Below are 21246 nucleotides of genomic sequence, written 5' to 3' on the forward strand. Positions count from 1 at the left end.
AGGTTACCAAAACTATAGCAACCCACCCTGTTGGTGAGGCTGTGGGAAAGGAGGTCTCCTCAAATTTTGCTAGTGGAAATGCAAACTGGTGTAACCTTTACTGAGGGAACTCTGTCATTACTAGCTATACTACACGTTTTTACCTGTTGCCCCAGCAATCCCATTTTGAGAAATTTCCATCCAAGATATACCCCCAACAATATGAAACGCATATGCACTTCCTTGACTCACTGCAACATGGTCTGTGATTACAATTATTGGAAACACTTTAGATGTTCATTCATAAAAGAGTGGCTGAGTAGAGATCCATCCCTGGGAGCTCACTAAGGACAGATCTTCAGGATACACTGCTAAGTGAAAAAGGACAGTACAGAAGATCTGCAACGTGCTGCATTCGTGAAAGAAAGAATTGAGAAAATATGCATGTGTCACCTCACGTAAGCAGAATGAAACCTTGGAGGGAAAAAGCAGAGTCCCGACATCAGTTTCAGAAGATGGCAGGCAGGAACTGCAGAGAGAAGAGGGACTGGGAGAAAAGACACTCCTCTGAACATGCCTTTTGTACTGATCTGCCTTTTGGAATTATGTTATTGTTTCAAATATCTGAAAAAATAAAATACAATCTCCAAGGATAGGAGGAAAAAAAAATCCTAAAATGTAATACAAATGAACCAAGCATATTTCAAATGAGTAACATAAACACAAGGGGGAGAAAACAACCAATTTATGTAAGTTTTGAATATAGTGTTTAGAGCACACTCCCTCAGGCTAAAAAAAACTTCTAAAGAACTACTGAACTCTAATTGGTAGGCTGTCTTTTTTTTTTATATTTTTTCACAGAAGCATGGTGAACAATTCTGAAGCTGCTTTTGGAATACTAGGGTTGAGCAAATAAGTAAACAGATTGAGGAAATGGGAGCCAGGTTCCTCACCATCGGAGAATGGAGTTCCCAACACCGAGATGGCAAAGGATAGAACGAACCCCATAGCATTAGACTGGAATTAGAGAAATCACTGTCAACTCATGGACGCACACAGCTCCTTCACTTCCCAGCCCTATCGGTCAAGAGGGTCTAGAAGTAATGACTCCAGGGTAATTGTAAGTATTCCTACAGTATCCAGATCTTAGTTTCTAAATACATTTTCCACTGAGACTTTTTTTCTTTAAATCAGGGAGGGTAAACTAGAAATTTTACAGCAGAGAAACCTGCTTGGCTCCTTCTTCACCAAAGCATCCAGGTCCGCCGTGATGGATGTATTGGGCAGTAAGTACCTCTTCACATTACGCACTAGGAACACAGCATCACTTCTGTGCCCTTCCTGCCACGAGTGTCTTACCTCAATCTAAACATAATGAAATGTCGGACAAACCCAAATGGAGGGACATTCTATGAAATAAATGGCCTGTATTCTTCAAAAATGGCAATGTCACAAATCACAAAGAAGAACTGTTCCAGGTTAAAGGAACCTAAAAAGGACGACAAATGAATGCGATACCTGCAATGTTTTTGAATTTCTTTTGCTATAAAGGTTATTACCTTCACAATCGACACCTTAATAAGGTCTGTAGATTATTGTTCCAATATTATGTTCCTGATTTTGCAAACTGTACTACGATTATGTAAGGGAATTCACTGTGCTCCCCATAGGGAGAGTAACACCCATGGGCTTGTCATCTGCATTAAATGTGCTGATTCACAATTTAGCACAAAATATTTGATAAATACAGAGAAAAATATCACTGGAAATTTGCTTCCACAAAAGGGTCCCACTGGAGGTGGTGGATTTTAAGAAACCACCACTCTGCTCGTTCAGCCTCAGAAACACTAGCTCAGGCCCAGAAAGACAAAAGCTTTGGCACTTTCACCGTAAATGAGGCCAGAGGTGCGGCCGGCTCACGGAAGCAGCGGGCAAAGATGCCCCAGTGCATGGAGGCGGGATTCCAGCGGCCCGGCACTGTTGGCTGACCTCCTACACCAACGGCGGTCTCCTGGTTCTGGCACCTGCCGTAAGTTCATCATCTTGCGGGGAGGCTAAAAAGAAAACTCCCTAATATCAAATACAATGCCTCAAACGCAAGCAGACTGCAGTTCACTCAGCGGTCATCACGTGGCCGAGATGACCAGGGCGGCCGAGGGGGAGTCCCAGGGCCCCAGCAAGGAGTGGCGTCGGGTTGAAACTGAGGCCTGGCTGAGCCGCCCAGCTTCTTCCAGCTCTCCTCATAGGGGGCCTGGCTGGTTCTCTGGCTCAACAAAACGGACGTAAAATTAGTGGGAGATGCTCTACGGAGGAGTGACATATTTAAGGGCGTTGTAACGCTTTTGTCCTTTCACATGTAACACAACTCGGGTTCTGCTGGAGAAAACCGCAGCGTTGCTTGGCCGCCTCACCCGGAGGTAACAAAAAATCATTCACCAGGTTCCAGCCGGTTCCGCACCATCTGAAACGATTAAAGTTGCGAACACCACAGCCGGCAGACTCGGCCTTTGCCTGGAGCCTTAGGCCTGAAGCCGGGCTCTGGGACTGCGGGGCTGCCCCTGGGTGGAGTTTCAGGGGGCTCCTCCGGTGCAGAACACCGGGTGCGGCACGGCCACAGGAGCCCCGGGAAGCCCGCGGTCACCAAGAGGCACCCATCGCCTCTAAACATCGGGACACAAGATGGCGGCCGTGCCCCGCGGTTGGGGGAGGGCCGGGGTAGGCGAAGCTACATACGGGCTCCGCGCCTCGCTAGCACTACAACTCCCAGAATGCTCTGAGGTAAAGGAGGGAGGTGGAGGAGCTCTCTAGCGTCGCTTGGTGTGGGCCTAAGCCTTGTGCCCCTCCCCGCCTTGCGGAAATCCTCTGTAATACGTTGCCGCTCTTGTCCGCTCCCCGCGCTCTTCGTCGCACGGGCCGACAGGACTCGTAGTTTCTCCGCAGCGGAGTTGAACCGCCCTTGGGTCTTAAGAAACTACACTTCCCGGTGTAGTTTCAGCGCCTGCGCACAAGGCTACAAGGAGTACTACGGTTCCCGGCGGGCCCTGCGCCGCGCGCGGCTGCGCGCTGACGCGCTTAGTTGGTCGTGCTGACGTGCAGCGCGGCCCAGGCGGGGTGCGAGTGGCGCAGTCGGAGCCTGCTGCGGCCCCTGAGGAAGCGAGGAGGCGTCGGTGTCTGCTGAGGCGGGCGGACCAGCGAGGCAAGGCGGTGGCTCCACGCCCCGAGGGATTCGGGAGCTCGAGTACCGGCAGCGGCGGCACCTCTCCCCCTCGGAGGCGGCGGGCGGAGGCGGCGGCGGGTGAGAGGGTGAGGGACGCGCGAGACAGGTGGGGGAGGGGCAGTGGTCTCGGCGCGAGGCCAAGGCTCGCGGAGAACGGCCTGGGCCGCCGCGCGCACGCGCTCTCACCGCTTCTAGCTCGCGCGGACGCTTTCGCTCGCCTGCTTCCCCTCCCCCTCCCCTTGGTTCTCGTCGTGCGCGGGCTTTTACTGCCCTCCCCCCTGGCAACGGCTCGCGCCGCTGCTTGCGCTCGGGCACGCGCACGCTCTCGGCGAGGCCGGGGCCGCGCGCCTTTCGGTTTCTGCTCTTTCGGACATTTTCCCCGCTGGTGGGGGCTGCGGGGATAGGCTCCTGGGCCCAGTTCCCCCCAGGGGAATCCTTAGGTCAGTTCTTGCTCCCCCTAAGGTCTGTGGTCCGGCCCAGAGCCTCCAAGACTGCGGAGCGCCATGCAGGCCGCTCTGTCTTTCCTCAAGGCCGAAAATAGGCCCTGGTGGCTCAGCCGGCGCAGGGAGGGCCTTGAACTAGATGCCCCGGAGATTTAGACAGTTCGGGTTCGTGACCGTTTGCCATGGAGTATCGGGGAGGGAAAAGCCCCAAGCTTTTTAAAGAAATTTCCGTGTATTCAGCCTAGGTATGTAAAGCAGACCGTGTGCTCCTTGTTTGAGAGGTTGGGGCGGCGGGGACTTTACGTCGTCTTCCCAAAAATTGCGTTAAAGCTGGGGAAGCTGTTGGAGCCCTTCCTTGGGAAGAAAACGCTGGACTATTTCAGGCGTTATTTGACACGTTGTTAGCCTTCCACTCAAGCTTATCTAAGGTGTCTTCTGGATGAGAAATTCAAAGAGAATCTGTTCTCTCTCTTAGGTGTGTGGACTTAAGTCTCTTTTTGAGCTAATATTTTAAGGCTTCTGGGTTCCATAGTGTCCACTCAGCTTCTGCAGTGCCCCAGTGCTGAGTTCGCTGTGCCTATGTCCATTTTCCTGCACGCCCCCTCTGCTTCCTTTTTGGTGCGTTTATTTTATTGAATTTCTTAATACTGAATTTCGAGATTATTTCTTTAATCTCGTTAGTGTGACGGCATAATTTTCCAACAGAAAATTCTCTGGCCTTATTATGCAGCTTGCTGTTATTTTTTCTGCCTTTAACTTCTGCATGCCCACAGTCTGTGGACCCCAGTTTAAGAATCCCAGTGTTAAAAAAAGTTAATCTAGCTGGCAATTTGTGTGTATTGTTGATGTCCAGCCCTCTTGGTCCTTCCATTTGATGGTGGTGTGGCTTTTTCCTTTTTTATTTTCTTTTTCCTTTTTTGTCTCATTCTCTAAAAGTTCTCTAATTCGTCGTTACTTAATACCCTTTGCTTAGTAGCTGCTGGTTTTCCCTCCCTAGGGAGTGGGAGGATTACTGTGTGAGGTGGTATGGAAGTGTGGGTGAATGGTGAGGCTGAAGAATTAATTGCAGGTCAGAAGCATTCTGCAGAGGTAGAGACTAGGTGGGGTATAGAGAGGCAAAGAAGGACCTAGGTTTAGAGTGGGGAAGGTGGTATTTGAGAAAATGAAAGGGTTGGGAGGTAGAGAAATTCATGTCTTGTGTTAGAAAAAAACTACTCATTTTTGTGTGTGTGTGCATTTCCATTTGCCTTTCCTAGATTCATCCTCATCTCTGACTCCTTACCCCCGGTCCGGTTATTACTATTTTTAAAAAGATCCTGAGTCTGCTGCTGGAATTGAGCAGGGACCCAGCTTTAGAGTTTGGAGAGTAAGGTCCAAACTGTCGTTGAGTTGGGCTACTCCCTTCCATTCAATATTACCCTGTGCTTATTTTTTTTATTTTTTAGTAAGTCACCTAGGTATTTATACGATGTTCCTTTACCCTGGAGTTTTTAAAATGTAGCCATTTTAAACAATTCTCTTTTCTCTCTATCACTAACCTCTCCACTTTGTTTCTTGGTTTTTTTTTCCTGGGGTAATTTTCCCTCACACATTTATGCTGTGTGAAAGTATCTTGGATGAGTTGGAGAGAAGTAGAGTACATATATAGTAGGAAAAAGGAATAGAGTATGTATAGTCAGGAATTCTAACCAGAAAAACTGGGGTTTTGAGAGCTTTTCAAAGTCATGCTGGAGTTGGGAGAGGTCGGGAGAGTAGAACCTGGTGGGAGGCATGGAGATGTTAGCATGAAGAAGGGTAAGGCAGGGGCGTAAGAAAAACTAGGAGGTGAGATAGAAGGGACTGATATGGAAAGCTAAGTGTTTATCGTTAGTGAAAGCAAGGTGTAAAGTAGATGGCGAGGTATGTAGAGAGGGCTTGGGAACAACTGGAACAGAGGAGGCTAGTTTGGTGTGTTCAGAGCATTGAGTTGAAAACAGGTAGTATTTAACAGGCACTGGTGAGACTGGGGTGAGCTGTACATGGTGTGGGAATTCTGTTGGGAAGGAAATTGAAGGAATGAGGTATCAGGTAGTTGATAAGAGCTATAAATATTTAGAATCTAGGAAATTACCCCTTACTTGGGAGTTCAAGTATAAGAGGATTATGTATCTAGGTTGCATGTGGGTTTGTGATGTGCATGCTGGCCTTCAGTCTGGGAGTGAGGCTGCACAGTGCACTTGGTTTATCTTATCCAATCAGTCCACTTGTTTGGATATCTAGGGGCTATTTTAGTACATGTTGTATTCCTAACTGTAGTTTGAAATCCTTAGGTCAGTTCTTGGAAGAGTCTTTGGACTTGGACTGCAGGCCCTTGGGTGCCACAGATGTATGGTGTTTGTACCGTGTTTGGAAGCCTCAGTCGTTACCAGAGATTAGGAATTAGAGTAGTTGATGAGGACACTGCTTGTGTGTATTGGGGCCAAAGGAGAATAAAGGGACAGTGTGGAGAGTTTTGAGAGAAACAGGATCCTTGTTTGTGTAGGGTGGAAAAAGAAGAAAATCTAGGTGCAAGCAGGAATGGCATTTGGAGGAAAAGATTGTAGGAGCTGGACTGTGATTTGGTAGAAAGAAAGCATTGTGGGAAAGATGAAGGGGTTTTGTTAGAGCAGGAGGATTACGCAGCTAAAGGAGGTTTAGTGTGGAGATACGGGTTGAAATAGGGATGGAGAGCAGGGATTTGGGTGGTGGTAAGTGGTTAGCTTGGGGCCAGGGGCCTGACCCGTGTCTCCCCGCTCCCCCTCAGGAGCGGTGGTGCCCCCCTCCCCGGCCACGGGGCCATGTACAACGGGATCGGGCTGCCGACGCCCCGGGGCAGCGGCACCAACGGCTACGTCCAGCGCAACCTGTCCCTGGTGCGGGGCCGCCGGGGTGAGCGGCCTGACTACAAGGGAGAGGAGGAACTGCGGCGCCTGGAGGCTGCCCTGGTGAAGCGGCCTAATCCTGACATCCTGGACCACGAGCGCAAGCGGCGCGTGGAGCTGCGATGCCTCGAGCTGGAGGAGATGATGGAAGAGCAGGGGTGAGGGGAGGTCTGGGGGAGAGCCAAGCACTGAGCGAGTGCAGAGCTGGGGGAGTCAGGTGGGACGTAGGGAGCTTAGGGCTGGTTGAAGAGGCCTGGAGAGGAGTTGAAGGAGGGGAGGAAGGTAAAGGAGCTAGCAAGCTGAGTTAGGGAAGTTTCAAAGTCGGAGATGAGGACTGACTGTGTGTCTGGGACACATGAGGCAGCCTGAGGGAGTCTGAAGTATTTAGATGGAGGTATATGGGGAAACGGGGTCTATTGAGAAACAAAAATGTGGTTTAAGGGAGAGGTGGATCAGGCAAAAAACAGACCGGGCAAGAGAAGCGCTAGTTAAGCTGATGGCTGTTGTCATTGGTAGAGAAAGGAAGGTAAATGCATTTAAGGATTGAGGCCTTAGGAGTAGAAAGGCAGGGAAACAGGAACTGGAATAATACCTGGATGAGAGGAGATCATGGGTTGGGTAGGGAAGTAGAATTTGTAACAGGAGCACATTCAGGCAGAAAACCTTTTAGAGCAGTGGTTTTCAAACTTTAGCAGTGGCGCCCCTTTTTTATACAATGCACCTTACTTTGGAATCCCAGGAAATGAAAAACCTGTTCTTGTCAAAGTTGGGGAGAAGCACCTGGAACTCTGCCTGCTTAACTTTCTTCTCTTGGCCCGTGGAGTGTAGCACGTTTAAAATCCACTGTTCTAGAGGGTGTAGGAAGTGGAGGGAAGAAACATGACAGGAAAAGATCAGAAGGATTTAAGATAAGGGCCCTCTGGGTGACAGTGAGTGAAAAGTTCTCTGTGTGCGTGGAGAGGAAAGGGATCCTGCTGGGAACCAGGGGACTGGGGTTTGTCCAATCAAGCTCTAACCCTGAAGGGATTTGTTCTTCAGGTACGAGGAACAGCAAATTCAGGAAAAAGTGGCGACCTTTCGACTCATGTTGCTGGAGAAGGATGTGAACCCTGGGGGCAAGGAGGAGACCCCAGGGCAGAGGCCAGTGTGAGTATTCTCACTCTCCCCTGGTTTCTTCTGTCGTCCTAAACTGCTGCCTCTGCTGTCCTTTCTTGTTACCTTGTACCTCCTTCCCGCTGGTGACCGTCTTTTCCCAGTCTTGTTTGGCTCTTCCCTACAGTTTTGTGAATGTGAGTCTGTCCTTCGTTCTCTATCTCTTTTAGACCTTTGCCCTTTTTTCCTCTAGAGTAACTGAGACTCACCAGTTGGCAGAATTGAATGAAAAGAAGAATGAGCGACTTCGTGCTGCCTTTGGCATCAGTGATTCCTATGTGGATGGCAGCTCTTTTGATCCTCAACGTCGTGCTCGAGAAGCTAAACAACCAGCTCCCGAGCCTCCCAAACCTTACAGGTACACAACACCCAGTGTCAGCTTCTCTTCCTAATCCTAAGCACTCTTTTTTTTTTTTTCAGTGGACTGTTTCTTCCCATACTCGTTAGGTTTTGTTCTGAAGTTAAAATGTCTAAGAAAATTTGTCCTAGCGCCCATCCCTGCTTTTTATCAATTTTCCCCAGCCTTGTTCGTGAGTCCAGCAGTTCTCGTTCACCAACCCCAAAGCAAAAGAAAAAGAAAAAGAAGAAAGATAGAGGGCGGTAAGTTGATTGGAAAGTTACTCTAGCAGCCAGAGGACCAGTTTTGTCATGTTCCTTTTCTCTCTCTCTCTTTTTGGAAATGGAGGATTCTTCCTTCTGGGAAGCAGGAGAGAGTTGTCAGAAAAGCCAGGAGAGAGGGAGTTAACATTGAGATCTCAGATGGGGGGAAGGAATGTGTGTGTGCTCAGGGTGCAAGGGTTGATTCTGCAGCTCTGCCAGTTAAGAACTGGCTAGCAGCATCTTGGATTTCTGGGATTTTCTTTTCCATTTTGAGGTTTGTTGACTTAAGGGGGAGGAGGTACTTGTGCTTTTTGGAGAACAGCATAAGTCCTGGGGTGAGGTCTGGGACACTGGTGGCGTTGGAGTTGTTTGGTGCTTCAGGAAGTTTTTTCAGGGGCAGATTGTAAGTGGGAGGGCCAGGGAAGGAGCCAAGCAGAATGACCTTGTTTCTGAACTGATCTTTAGCAGGTCAGAGAGCAGCTCTCCTCGACGAGAGAGGAAGAAGAGCTCTAAGAAGAAGAAGCACAGGTATGAGGTGGGGGTGCACAGCCACCGGAGAGGCTTGATGAGTTCAGGCATAGATATTGGTTTATGTTTTGTTTTTCTCCCCAACAGGTCAGAATCTGAATCCAAGAAACGGAAGCATAGGTAAGAGCTCTTGGGTTAGAGAGTATATAGTGCCACATGGAGTGGTGAGCAATTGCTTAGTAGCCTTGCTTGTTCTCTAGGGGGTTTCTTGGGAGCTTCATCTTCCGCTGTCAACTTCTCCAATTCTTTCCGTTTCATTTTTATTTGTATTTCTTAAAAATATATATTTTTAATAATCTTGCCTTACTTCTCAGGTCTCCCACTCCAAAGAGCAAACGTAAATCTAAGGACAAAAAGCGGAAGCGGTGAGTGAATTTGAAGGGAATTAGCAAGTCTAGGAGATGGGGTAGAATCTGTTCACATGTCCCTGACTGGGAAAGGGTTGAGGGATGGATGAGGGGAATCCAGTGCATGTGACAGCATCCTGAGCTGTGGTGGTGGCCTTCCTTCAGGTCACGAAGTACAACACCAGCTCCCAAGAGCCGCCGGGCCCCTCGTTCAACTTCTGCTGACTCTGCTTCTTCTTCTGATACGTCTCGCAGTCGGTAAGGGGTGGTCCAGGAGGAGGGGGGAGAGGGGCTTGTGGGCTAATAAACTTAATATTTATTGAGCGCCCACGGTGTGCTAGGCGCTGCACAGACCATTCGGAAGACACGGTCCCTGCCCTCTAGGAGCTGACAGGCTAAAGCAACAGGATGGACAGACATATACATTTCCCCTTCTCTTTTTCTTTTTTTTTTTTGTTATTTTGTTATTTTTTGTTTTGTTCTGATGTATATGGACTGCCAGAATAGTGGGGGTGGTGGTTTGTTCGTGGTGTCTGGGGGAGGAAGGAATCCTTACCCTGGCTTCCTTAATCGGGGAAGGCTTCCTGAAGGAGGTGGGCTCAGAGGTGAGTTGTGAATGAAGTGGGTAGGGAGTGGGCTGGGTGGTGGGTTTGGGGAGGTTTGGGGGAGGTGAATATTAAAAGGGGTAAAGGGAGAACATATTTTTGGGGATTGTGTCGGGAAGAGAAGGACCAAAGTGAACTGGACTTGGATTCAATGAGTGATTTCAGTTTTGTGAATAAGAGAAGGCTTTTTGAAAGAGGGTTGTGTGGTCAGGAAAGGTAGATGGGAACTGGGGAGGGGGTTTTCTGTTCTCCCCTGAGCTGATTTCCTTCCTTTCCTGGGTCCTCAATTACCTCCCTCAGGTCTCGAAGTGCTGCAGCAAAAACTCATGCAACAGCCTTGACTGGGCAAAGTCCTTCCCCTGCTTCAGGGCGTCGAGGGGAGGGAGATGCATCTTCCAGGGAACCAGGCACCACCAACACAGGGCAGCCTAGCAACCTCGAACCTTCTACAAAGCAGCCTAGCAGCCCTTATGAAGACAAAGATAAGAAAGAGGTATGTTCCTCAGTTAGTGCATACTCATTGGGTTTCAGGGCTATGGGTTTATTAGGCAAGCAAGGTGTTTGAAGTGAGGGGAGAAGAACTTGCTAAGAAAAATTGAGTTCTACTTTTATGTGTTCTTTTCATGTACCAAGTTTTCACCTGCATCTGCAAGTCGTTCAGAATTGTGGTTTTCAAATGTCACTGGACAGGAATAGGTTTTACATCACCATCCTGTTTATGCTCAGACAGAGAGACCTTGAACATGTTTCTTTAAATTATACTTACCTTTCTACTACTTATGCCTTAGCATTTTTATTTAGCTAAATGCTTGTGGCTCACTAAATATTTCAGTCCACTGGGTTTCTGCTTACAGTCTGAAAACACTACTATGAAATGGTTTTATACTTGCCATTTTAAATCAAGCCTTAATCATGTTTTCTGTTAACAGTGTATTTTAATTACTCTTTGTGAAATTCTTAGCTGTCTTGTCTATTTTCCATGTCATCCAGAGGTAGTTTCCAAACTATAAGTTGGATTACCTCAGGAACTTAATTTTCTCTTCCTATTGACTTGACATTCAAAGTTTTTATGACTTGGTCTTCTTTTGTAGCTTTTCCTTTACTTCATCTTAGTTTTTCTTATTCACACATATCTTGTCCTCAAATCTTTGCCTTTGTTCTTTTACTTCTTAATACAGTTATTTTTAAGGGTGACATCAATACCATCCGTTCCAGGAAGCTGCTATGTTTTTCCACTTAGCAGAACCTCTTTTACTGTTTTCACAGCATTTTGTAATGATTATTTATTGTAAAAAGGTAGTGTATTGTTTGCACTCTGTTTTTTCTCTTAGATTACAAGACTCTTGAGGTGACTGAGAGTCACCTTCATGTTTCCCTTTTTTTTTGTATTATAAGATCTCTTAATGAATGAATGTATTTTCCTGTGGTGAAGAGTACAGGTTGATATAATGGGATGTGTAGAGGAAAAGTTTATTGAAAAGGGTGTTGGTATTCTACAGGTGATAGGAAGTTTTGGTGCTTACATACCCCTATCCTTGCTCTCTTTTCCATTCTTAGAAATCTGCAGTTCAACCTAGTCCCTCTCCGGAAAGGAGCAGCACAGGCCCAGAACCACCTGCTCCCGCCCTGCTCCTTGCTGAGCAACATGGCAGCTCCCCGCAACCTCTTGCAACAACCCCCTTAAGTCAGGAGCCAGTGAAACCCCCATCTGAGGCATCCCCAACACGGGGCCACTCACTGCCTAAGTCTCCTGAGAAACTTCCCCAGTCATCTTCTGAGAGCTGTCCACCATCCCCTCAACCGACCAAACTTTCTCGGCATGCCAGCTCTTCCCCTGAAAGTCCTAAGCCCACACCAGCTCCTGGGTCCCGCCGAGAAATTTCTTCCTCTCCCGCATCCAAGAGTCGTTCACATGGTCGAGTAAAGCGGGATAAGTCACATTCTCATACTCCTTCTCGTAGGGTGGGGAGGTCCCGAAGCCCTGCCACCACTAAGAGGGGGCGGTCTCGGTCTCGAACCCCCACCAAGAGAGGCCATTCTCGGTCCCCTCAGTGGCGTAGGTCCAGGTCTGCACAGAGGTGGGGACGATCTAGAAGCCCCCAGCGACGTGGCCGTTCTAGGTCTCCTCAGCGACCAGGCTGGTCCAGGAGCAGAAATACCCAGAGAAGAGGCAGGTCTAGATCAGCAAGGCGAGGCAGGTCACACTCTAGATCGCCAGCCACTAGGGGCAGGTCTCGTTCTAGAACTCCAGCTAGGCGGGGCAGGTCTCGTTCTAGAACTCCAGCCAGGCGGAGATCACGATCCAGAACACCTACTAGGCGTAGATCTCGGTCCAGAACACCAGCCCGGAGGGGTAGGTCTCGCTCCAGAACACCTGCTAGGCGCAGATCTAGGACCCGATCACCAGTACGACGGAGGTCTCGTAGTAGATCGCCAGCCAGGAGAAGTGGCAGGTCACGCTCTAGAACCCCAGCCCGGCGTGGTTGGTCACGCTCTAGAACCCCAGCTAGACGAAGTGGTCGGTCACGCTCCAGAACCCCAGCTAGACGAAGTGGTCGGTCACGCTCCAGAACTCCAGCTAGGAGAGCAAGATCTCGGTCTAGGAGTCCAGCGAGAAGAGGAAGATCCCGGAGTAGAAGTCTAGTTAGACGGGGAAGGTCTCATTCTAGAACACCTCAAAGAAGAGGCAGGTCTGGTTCATCTTCAGAGCGGAAGAACAAATCCAGAACATCACAGAGAAGGAGCAGGTCCAACTCAAGCCCAGAAATGAAAAAATCCCATGTTTCTTCGAGGCGGAGCAGGTCTGGCTCTTCGCCACGGTCCAAAGCAAAATCTCACTTGTCCTTGAGACGAAGTCTTTCAGGGTCCTCTCCATGCCCTAAACAAAAGTCTCAGAGTCCGCCAGTGCGCAGTCGCTCTGGATCATCTCAGCCTAAAGCTAAATCTAGAACACCACCAAGGCGAAGTCGCTCTGGTTCTTCACCCTCTAATCAGAAATCTAAAACACCATCCAGACAGAGTCATTCCAGTTCATCTCCTCAACCTAAAGTGAAATCTGGAACGCCACCAAGGCAAGGGTGTGTAACAAGTCCGCAGGCAGATGAACAATCTGCAACACCACAAAGACAGAGCCGTTCAGAATCATCACCTGACCCTGAGGTAAAATCTAGGACCCCTTCAAGACATAGCTGTTCTGGGTCCTCTCCTCCAAGAGTGAAATCTAACACACCTCCCAGACAGAGCCTGTCTGGGTCGTCATCTCCACAACCCAAAGTAAAGGCAATAACATCACCAGCCCAAAGCCATTCTCGCTCCTCTTCTCCAAGTCCTAGTAGGGTGATGTCTAAAACACCGCCAAGGCAAAGCAGATCAGAGTCTCCCTGTTCCAAGGTAGAATCTAGATTGGTGCAAAGACACAGTCAATCTAGGTCCTCCTCACCAGATACCAAAGTGAAACCTGGAACACCACCAAGACGAAGTTACTCAGAGTCTCCTTCACCGTGCCCCAAAGCAAAGCCCCAAACTCCATCAGGGCACAGTCTTTCTGGATCAAGGTCACCATGTTCCCAAGAGAACCCTAAAGACTCAGCAGTACAGAGTTGCTCTGGATCCTCCCTCTGCCCAGTAGTAAAGCCTAGCCCACCTCCAGGAGAGAGCTATTTCGACTCATCTCTAAAGCAGAAAGGACAATCTCAAGCTTCACCAGACCCCAGATCTGATACTTCAAGTCCAGAAATAAGACAGAGTCACTCTGAATCTCCATCTCTGCAGAGCAAGTCTCAAACATCTAAGACTGGCCAGTCTAGGTCCTCATCTCCAGTTGCTGAAGTAGCACCCAGTTCTCCAGCAAAACAAGATGAAAACAAATTGTCAAGTCCTAGGCTGAAATCTGGAATGTCTCCTGAGCAGAGCAGGGGCCATTCAGACTTTTCTCTGTATCCTGCAGTGGACTCTAAATCTGTTCCTGGGCCGAGTAGATTGGAACTTTCTCCTGAATCAAAAGAGAAAATGGGTTTACTCCTTCAGGAGGATGTTGCTGCATCATCTCCTAGACTGAGAAACAAATTGAGTCCTCTAGTTCAGGATAGGCCTGAATTCTCACCAGTACTCAAAGAGACAGCTAGAACCTCATCAGGAGAAAGAGGTAGTGTTGGGTCATCTCCAGATAGAAAAGACCGAAGCAGTGTGTTAGCTAAGCCAAGCCATGATGAAGAATTAATGGAGTTAGAGAAAACAGAAGAGTCTTCAAACCAGGTTCTACCCCATTTGTCTCCAGAACTTAAAGAAATGGCTGGAAGTAATTTTGAATCATCTCTTGAAATAGAAGAAAGTCCTACTGTGTCTGCAACTCATGACCAAAGCCAGTCACAGGCTTCTTTGGAAGCAGACATCCCTGCAGTGGCCTCAACGTGGAGTGGGCCACATTTTTCTCCAGATCATAAAGAACTGTCTAACTCCCCTTCCAGGGAAGACAGGTTTGGATCACCTTTAGAATTTAGAAATTCAGGCTCTGTTGCGGAAGTGAATACTGGGTTTTCTCCTGAGGTCAAAGATTTGAATGGCCCTTTTCCTAATCAGTTGGAAACAGATCCATTTCCAGACATGAAAGAACAATCAAGAAGGTCCTCCAGACGCAGCAGTTCTGAATTATCCCCAGATGCAGTGGGAAAAGTAGGACTGTCTTCAAATCAAAGTGTCTCTTCACCAGTTCTTGATGCTGTCCCCAGAACACCCTCGAGAGAAAGAAGCAGTTCTGCTTCTCCTGAACTGAAGGATGGTTTACCCAGAACTCCTTCAAGGAGAAGCAGGTCTGGGTCTTCCCCAGGACTTCGAGATGGTTCTGGGACTCCCTCAAGGCACAGCTTATCCGGGTCTTCTCCTGGAATGAAAGATATACCTAGAACACCGTCCAGGGGGAGAAGTGAATGTGATTCTTCTCCAGAACCAAAAGCTTTGCCCCAGACTCCTAGGCCAAGGAGTCGTTCTCTATCATCCCCAGAGCTCAACAAGTGTCTTACCCACCAGAGAGAAAGAAGTGGGTCAGAATCATCAATTGAACAGAAGACTGTAGCTAGGACGCCTCTTGGGCAGAGAAGTCCATCTGGATCTTCTCAAGAACTTGATGGGAAACCCAGTACATCCCCTCAGGAAAGAAGTGAGTCAGACTCTTCTCCTGATTCTAAAGCTAATACACGAATGCCACTTAGACAGGGGAGTCGCTCTGGATCATCTCCAGAGGTGGACAGCAAGTCCCGACCTTCTCCTCTGCGTAGTAGGTCTGGCTCATCCCCTGAAATTAAAGAAAAGTCAAGAGTAGCACCCAGGGCACAGAGTGGTTCTGATTCCTCTCCTGAACCCAAGGCTCCTGCCCCTCGGGTCCCTCCTAGAAGGAGCAGCTCAGGTTCATCAAGCAAAGGTAGAGGTGCTTCTCCCGAAGAAAGCAGCAGTTCTGAGTCCTCTCCAGAACACCCACCAAAGTCCAGATCTACTAGAAGAAGCTCTAGGTCGTCACCAGAGCCCAAGACCAAGTCTCGCACTCCACCTCGGCGTCGTAGCTCTCGATCATCTCCTGAGCTGGCTAGGAAGGCCAGGCTTTCGCGGAGAAGTCGCTCAGCATCCTCCTCGCCAGAGACCCCCTCGAGAACTCCCCCAAGACGCCGGAGAAGTCCCTCAGTGTCTTCCCCAGAGCCAACTGAAAAGTTGAGATCCTCGCGCCGGCGGCGTTCGGCTTCATCCCCACGTACTAAGACAACATCAAGGAGGGGCCGTTCTCCTTCACCAAAGCCGCGTGGGCTCCAGAGGTCCCGTTCCCGCTCAAGGAGGGAGAAAACCAGAACAGCCCGACGTCGAGATAGGTCTGGGTCTTCACAGTCAACCTCTCGGAGAAGGCAGCGGAGCAGGTCAAGGTCTAGGGTTACTCGGCGGCGGAGGGGAGGCTCAGGTTACCACTCAAGGTCTCCTGCCCGGCAGGAGAGTTCCCGTACTTCCTCTCGACGCCGAAGAGGCCGCTCTCGGACACCCTTGGCCAGTCGAAAGCGTTCTCGTTCACGCACATCACCAGCCCCGTGGAAACGCTCCAGATCTCGGGCCTCTCCAGCCGCTCACCGGCGATCCAGATCCAGAACACCTCTGGTCAGCCGACGTCGATCCAGGTCTCGAACTTCACCGGTCAGTCGGAGACGATCAAGGTCCAGGACATCAGTGACTCGACGAAGATCTCGATCCAGAGCATCCCCAGTGAGCCGAAGGAGATCCAGGTCCAGAACACCACCAGTAACCCGCCGTCGGTCAAGGTCCAGAACACCGACTCGCCGGCGCTCTCGTTCTAGAACTCCACCAGTGACTCGCAGAAGGTCCAGATCCAGGACCCCACCAGTAACCAGGCGGCGGTCTCGAAGCAGAACCTCTCCTGTCACTCGCAGAAGATCAAGATCCAGAACATCCCCCGTCACCCGTAGGAGATCTCGCTCTCGCACGTCTCCAGTGACCCGAAGGAGGTCCCGCTCACGAACCTCTCCAGTGACACGCCGCCGATCCAGGTCCCGAACTCCTCTGGCTATTCGACGCCGCTCTAGGTCTCGAACCCCACTGTTGCCTCGCAAACGTTCTCGAAGTCGCTCACCACTTGCCATCCGCCGCCGTTCTAGATCGCGTACTCCAAGAACCACTCGGGGCAAACGGTCCTTAACAAGATCTCCCCCAGCCATCCGCAGGCGCTCTGCGTCTGGAAGTAGTTCTGATCGTTCACGTTCTGCTACTCCTCCAGCCACACGGAATCACTCTGGGTCCCGGACACCTCCGGTAGCACTTAGTAGCTCCAGAATGAGCTGCTTCAGTCGTCCCAGCATGTCACCAACTCCCCTGGACCGCTGTAGATCACCTGGAATGCTCGAACCTCTTGGCAGCTCTAGAACACCCATGTCTGTTCTTCAGCAAGCTGGGGGCTCCATGATGGATGGCCCAGGTCCCCGAATTCCTGATCACCCGAGAACATCTGTGCCAGAAAATCATGCTCAGTCAAGAATCGCACTTGCCCTGACAGCTATCAGTCTTGGCACTGCTCGGCCACCTCCATCCATGTCTGCTGCTGGCCTTGCTGCAAGAATGTCACAGGTTCCTGCTCCAGTGCCTCTCATGAGTCTCAGAACGGCCCCAGCTGCCAGCCTTGCCAGCAGGATTCCTGCAGCTTCTGCAGCAGCTATGAACCTGGCCAGTGCCAGGACACCTGCCATACCAACAGCAGTGAACCTGGCTGACTCCAGAACGCCAGCTGCAGCGGCCGCCATGAACTTGGCTAGCCCCAGAACAGCAGTGGCACCTTCTGCTGTGAACCTTGCTGACCCTCGTACCCCCACGGCCCCAGCTGTGAACCTGGCAGGAGCCAGAACCCCAGCTGCTTTGGCAGCTTTGAGTCTCTCGGGCTCTGGTACACCTCCGAGCGCTGCAAACTACCCCTCTAGCTCCAGAACAGCTCAGGCTCCAGCCCCTGCAAACCTGGTGGGTCCTAGATCTGCACATGCCACAGCTCCTGTGAATATTGCCAGCTCAAGAACCCCTCCAGCCTTGGCCCCTGCAAGCCTTACCAGTGCTAGAATGGCTCCAGCCTTGTCTGGTGCAAACCTCACCAGCCCGAGGGTGCCCCTCTCTGCCTATGAGCGTGTTAGTGGCAGAACCTCACCAATGCTCCTTGACCGAGCCAGATCCAGAACCCCACCATCTGCCCCAAGCCAGTCTAGAATGACCTCTGAGCGGGCTCCCTCTCCTGCCACTAGGATGGTCCAGGTTCCTTCCCAGTCTCTTCTCTCTGCAGGTCAGGATCGCCCTAGGTCCCCCGTGCCCTCTGGTTTTTCTGACCAATCCCGATCTTTGCTTGTCCAGACCACCCTGGTAGCAGGGTCTCAGTCTCTTTCCTCTGGGATGGTGGCCAAGACCACGTCCTCTGCTGGTGACCATAACGGCATGCTCTCTGGCCCTGCCCCTGGGGCGTCCCACCCTGAAGGTGGGGAACCACCTGCCTCTGTGGGGGCCCAGCAGCCTTCTGCATTGGCCGCCCTGCAGCCGTCAAAGGAGCGGCGGAGCTCTTCCTCCTCCTCGTCCTCTAGCTCCTCCTCTTCGTCGTCGTCGTCATCCTCTTCATCATCCTCGTCCTCTGGCTCCAGTTCTAGCGACTCGGAGGGCTCCAGCCTTCCCGTTCAGCCTGAGGCAGCACTGAAAAGGTGAGGAGACTGGGCGGGCAGAACGCTTCTGTGGGGCAGAGGTGGGGGTGGGTGGACATGGAGGGAAAGCTGTGTCCAGAGGCCCTTGGCTTTTTGAAGGAGGTATGGGGACTGCGACCCTTAGGTCGGGGGTAGAAGAGACTGCTGGGGTGGGGGCAATGGGGGGAGGACGGGACAGATGAAAGTCTCCAAAGGTTCATTCTCTAGAGGATAATGATAAGTTTTCCGTCTCTACAGAGGACAGAACTAGAGGAAATGGACTTAATTTTACAGCAGGAGGGATGGCAGTTAGACCTCAAGAGGAACTCCCTGGGCTGGAAGGATCTTCAGAGGTCATCCCATCCCGCTCCCTGCCTCCAGGCAGGACGGCCCCTCCCCGAGCCACCCCTCCCTCACGCACAGGGGCCTCCTCAAACCTGTGGCCTTCTGAGGAGGGCAGCCAGCCAGCGTGGCTTCCACACTTGAGCCCAGGGGCCTTAGTCCTCCATCAGGGACATTCTTGAGGTGTAGCCTTGATCCCCTGTGCTGCGGGGCCCAGCCTCCGCTCTCCAGAGAAGGCGCCCGCCGGCGCTCTCGCCTCTCCCGGCCCCCTCCCCCGCTGCCATTCCTGCAGGCCAGGGAAGGCAGGGGCGGGGCGGGCGGTTGTCTCCTGGTGACGCCCTTCTCCTCCCACAGGGTGCCCAGTCCTGCCCCAGCCCCAAAGGAGCCCGTTCGAGAGGGTCGTCCTCAGGAGCCGACCCCAGCCAAGCGGAAGAGGCGTTCTAGCAGCTCCAGTTCCAGCTCCTCCTCCTCCTCCTCCTCTTCCTCCTCCTCTTCCTCCTCTTCCTCCTCTTCCTCCTCTTCCTCCTCCTCCTCCTCCTCCTCCTCCTCCTCTACTTCCTCCTCCCCCTCCCCTGCTAAGCCTGGCCCCCAGGCCTTGCCCAAACCTGCAAGCCCCAAGAAGCCGCCCCCTGGCGAACGGAGGTGAGTGCTTCCTTGCTTGCGCGGGAGGGGCGGGCTGTGACCCTGGGACGTGAGAGCCCCGCTGGGTGTCTCACTGGGTGTCTCACTGGGACGGGACTGTGGTGTCTGCTTGTGCGGGAGGAGTCTGCTCTTCTCTCCCCGCCTACTCTGTGGTGCCCTGTTCTGGCATAGGGCTGCACCATCCACGCGGGTGCTCCAGCCAGAATTGGGGAGTTGTAGGTTCCTTCCTCTCCCTGCCCCTGACATGCAGCCTGGTCCCAGGGCCCAGGAATTCCAGCCCAGAAGTTTCCCCATTGCTACAGCCAGGGCTCTGGTCTGGCCACCATCATCTTCTCCCGACTCTGTCCACAGCCTCTTCCCTGTCTCCCTGCCTCCACGCCATTCTCTTCCACACGTAGCCAGAGGGATCTTTCTAAAACGCACATCTGGTTACTTCCCTCCACTCCACAATCCTTCCGGGACGCCCTGTGGCCTGCAGGATAAAGCCCCACCTCTGCGGGAATGGCGTGTGAGGCTCTTCACCAACTGGCCTTGCCTGCCCTGTGTTCTCCTCTCCTGCCCGCCCCCACACATGCCCTGTGCTCCAGCCACACCTGGCGCCTTGCAGTCTAAGGAGAACCCCATGCCTTTGGACATGCTGTTCCTTCTGCCTGGAATTCCCTTGTCCGCCTGGTGAACTCCTCGTTCTGCAAGACTCCGCTCAAACAGCACCTTCGCGAAGACTCCCCTGCCCCTTCCCTGCCCCGTGTCTCCCTCCTCTGGGCCCCCAGACCCTATGTACATCGGTCTCTGTGGGGCTTTCCCACACATGGGGCTGAGTGAGCCTCCCTTGGCCTGCCTCCACCACCAGACAGCCCCTCCAAGGGCAGGGACTGTATATCTTTGCGTCCCCCGCTGCACCTCGTGCCTTGCCCATTGGGGCACTCAGTGGATGGTGCGCGGGCGGATGGGTGAGTGAGCACACAAAGGTGGGTCTGAGGCTGGCCCTGTGTGGTGTGAGGTTTGGTGGTCAGGACCTGGGGGGTGGTCCTGAGTGCTGGCTGGTGGGTTTGGAAGAGTGAGGTGCTATGGGGACCTACTCTGCTCCCCAGGTCCCGCAGTCCCCGGAAGCCAATAGACTCCCTCCGGGACTCCCGTTCCCTCAGCTACTCGCCTGCAGAACGCCGCCACCCCTCACCCCAGCCCTCTCCCCGAGACCAGCAGAGGTAGGGCTGGGGGTGAATTCTTGCCTCCTAACAGTAGCCAGCTGGGTCTGGCCACTACCAACTTTTGGGAAGAGAAGTTTTGAGGCTCACAGGTGCTAGACGTTGTTGGCATTGCCAGGTGTGTGGTCTGATGTCTGTCCTGTTTTTGCAGCAGCAGCGAGCGGGGTTCCCGGAGAGGCCAACGTGGGGACAGTCGCTCCCCAGGCCACAAGCGCAGGAGGGAGACTCCTAGCCCCCACCCAGCGCGGCACCGCTCCTCCAGGTGCGTTGCTGGCACCCCAGTGTCGGCCCCCCTCCAGGAGCCCCAGGTTGGCCGAGGCGTCTGCACTGATGGCTGTCTCTCTCTGTTGCAGGTCTCCGTGAACATTTTTTGGGGGAACACCATACCCCAAGTTCTGGAGCCACCAGGGAGTGCCCCTTTCTCCCCAGCAGAGCCGTGGGAGGAATCCTTGTCTGCCTCCCTTTGAACCCTGGCAGCATTTTAGGGGAGGGCTCCCTTCTTTCTTTTTGTTTTCCTTTGTTCTTGTGAAATGTTAATCTGTGAGTTTTTCCTGGTTCACATGTTTTGGGGGGTTTGGGGCGGGGGGAATGAGAATGGGAGTTATGGGAGGGGAGGATAGTTTGGGATGCCCCAAGTCTTGAGTCAGAAAAGGCCTGGGAGGTACCATCCCCCATTTACTGAGGCTTGAGTTCCTGGGGGCAGTGATGGTTTGGGACTTGGGAACCTGTGTGAAGTGTTAATGGAAGGAAGAGCAGGAGTTACTAGTTAGCCCCTACTGTCCCCGCAGTGAGGTTGTGGCCCCTTCCCCCCAACTTTTCTTCACGTTTCTTAAAGGCATTTTGGTTTTTTTAAAAAATCTGTACAGCAAGAGCAACTTTTTCTGTCAAATAAAAATGAGAAATGCAGGAATTGGGTCTACAGTCTGGTTATTGGGTGTGGGGAGAGTAGCTCTTCTACCCTGAGTGCACCCTGGGGGGACCTGCACGGGGTGGCCCTGCGCTTTGGTTTCCCCCTCCACCCTCCGTAACAGAGCCTGCTCTCAAGCCCACACACAGGCTCCAGCTTACGTGTGCCTCTCGGTGGAGAAGCC

General features: G+C 51.8%; 1 protein-coding gene across 16 annotated transcripts; it reads left to right on the forward strand.

The window, feature by feature from the left end:
- The first annotated feature begins 3050 nt into the window (after positions 1–3050).
- Positions 3051–21065, forward strand: SRRM2 (serine/arginine repetitive matrix 2). Of its 16 annotated transcripts, none has more exons than XR_012121940.1 (15): positions 3053–3274; positions 6422–6697; positions 7578–7685; positions 7885–8049; positions 8214–8291; positions 8757–8819; positions 8907–8939; positions 9134–9184; positions 9332–9424; positions 10072–10264; positions 11329–17987; positions 18663–18950; positions 19302–19918; positions 20042–20155; positions 20307–20404. XR_012121940.1 is itself a non-coding variant. In XM_073214646.1 (15 exons), exons 2-15 carry the CDS (start codon positions 6456–6458, stop codon positions 20516–20518), a joined length of 8205 nt encoding a protein of 2734 aa, XP_073070747.1. In that variant the 5' UTR covers positions 3053–3274; positions 6422–6455; the 3' UTR covers positions 20519–21065. The 16 variants fall into 16 exon arrangements, 4 of the variants coding, with proteins under 4 accessions (XP_073070747.1, XP_073070748.1, XP_073070749.1 ...); XR_012121941.1 differs by having other exon boundaries at positions 20310–20404; XR_012121942.1 differs by having other exon boundaries at positions 19302–19900.
- Positions 21066–21246: the final 181 nt, after the last annotated feature.

The sequence above is a fragment of the Manis javanica genome, chromosome 10 (genome assembly GCF_040802235.1).
Source record: "Manis javanica isolate MJ-LG chromosome 10, MJ_LKY, whole genome shotgun sequence".
NCBI classification, from domain to species: Eukaryota; Metazoa; Chordata; class Mammalia; order Pholidota; family Manidae; genus Manis; species Manis javanica.

Bases quoted from the DNA above. Each gene is read 5' to 3' on its own strand.
- SRRM2 (XM_073214645.1), top strand. From the start codon at position 6,456: ATGTACAACGGGATCGGGCTGCCGACGCCCCGGGGCAGCGGCACCAAC. The intron at 17,988-18,662 runs GTGAGGAGACTG...CTCCTCCCACAG, and splicing joins CCTGAGGCAGCACTGAAAAG to GGTGCCCAGTCCTGCCCCAG. The intron at 20,156-20,306 runs GTAGGGCTGGGG...CTGTTTTTGCAG, and splicing joins TCTCCCCGAGACCAGCAGAG to CAGCAGCGAGCGGGGTTCCC.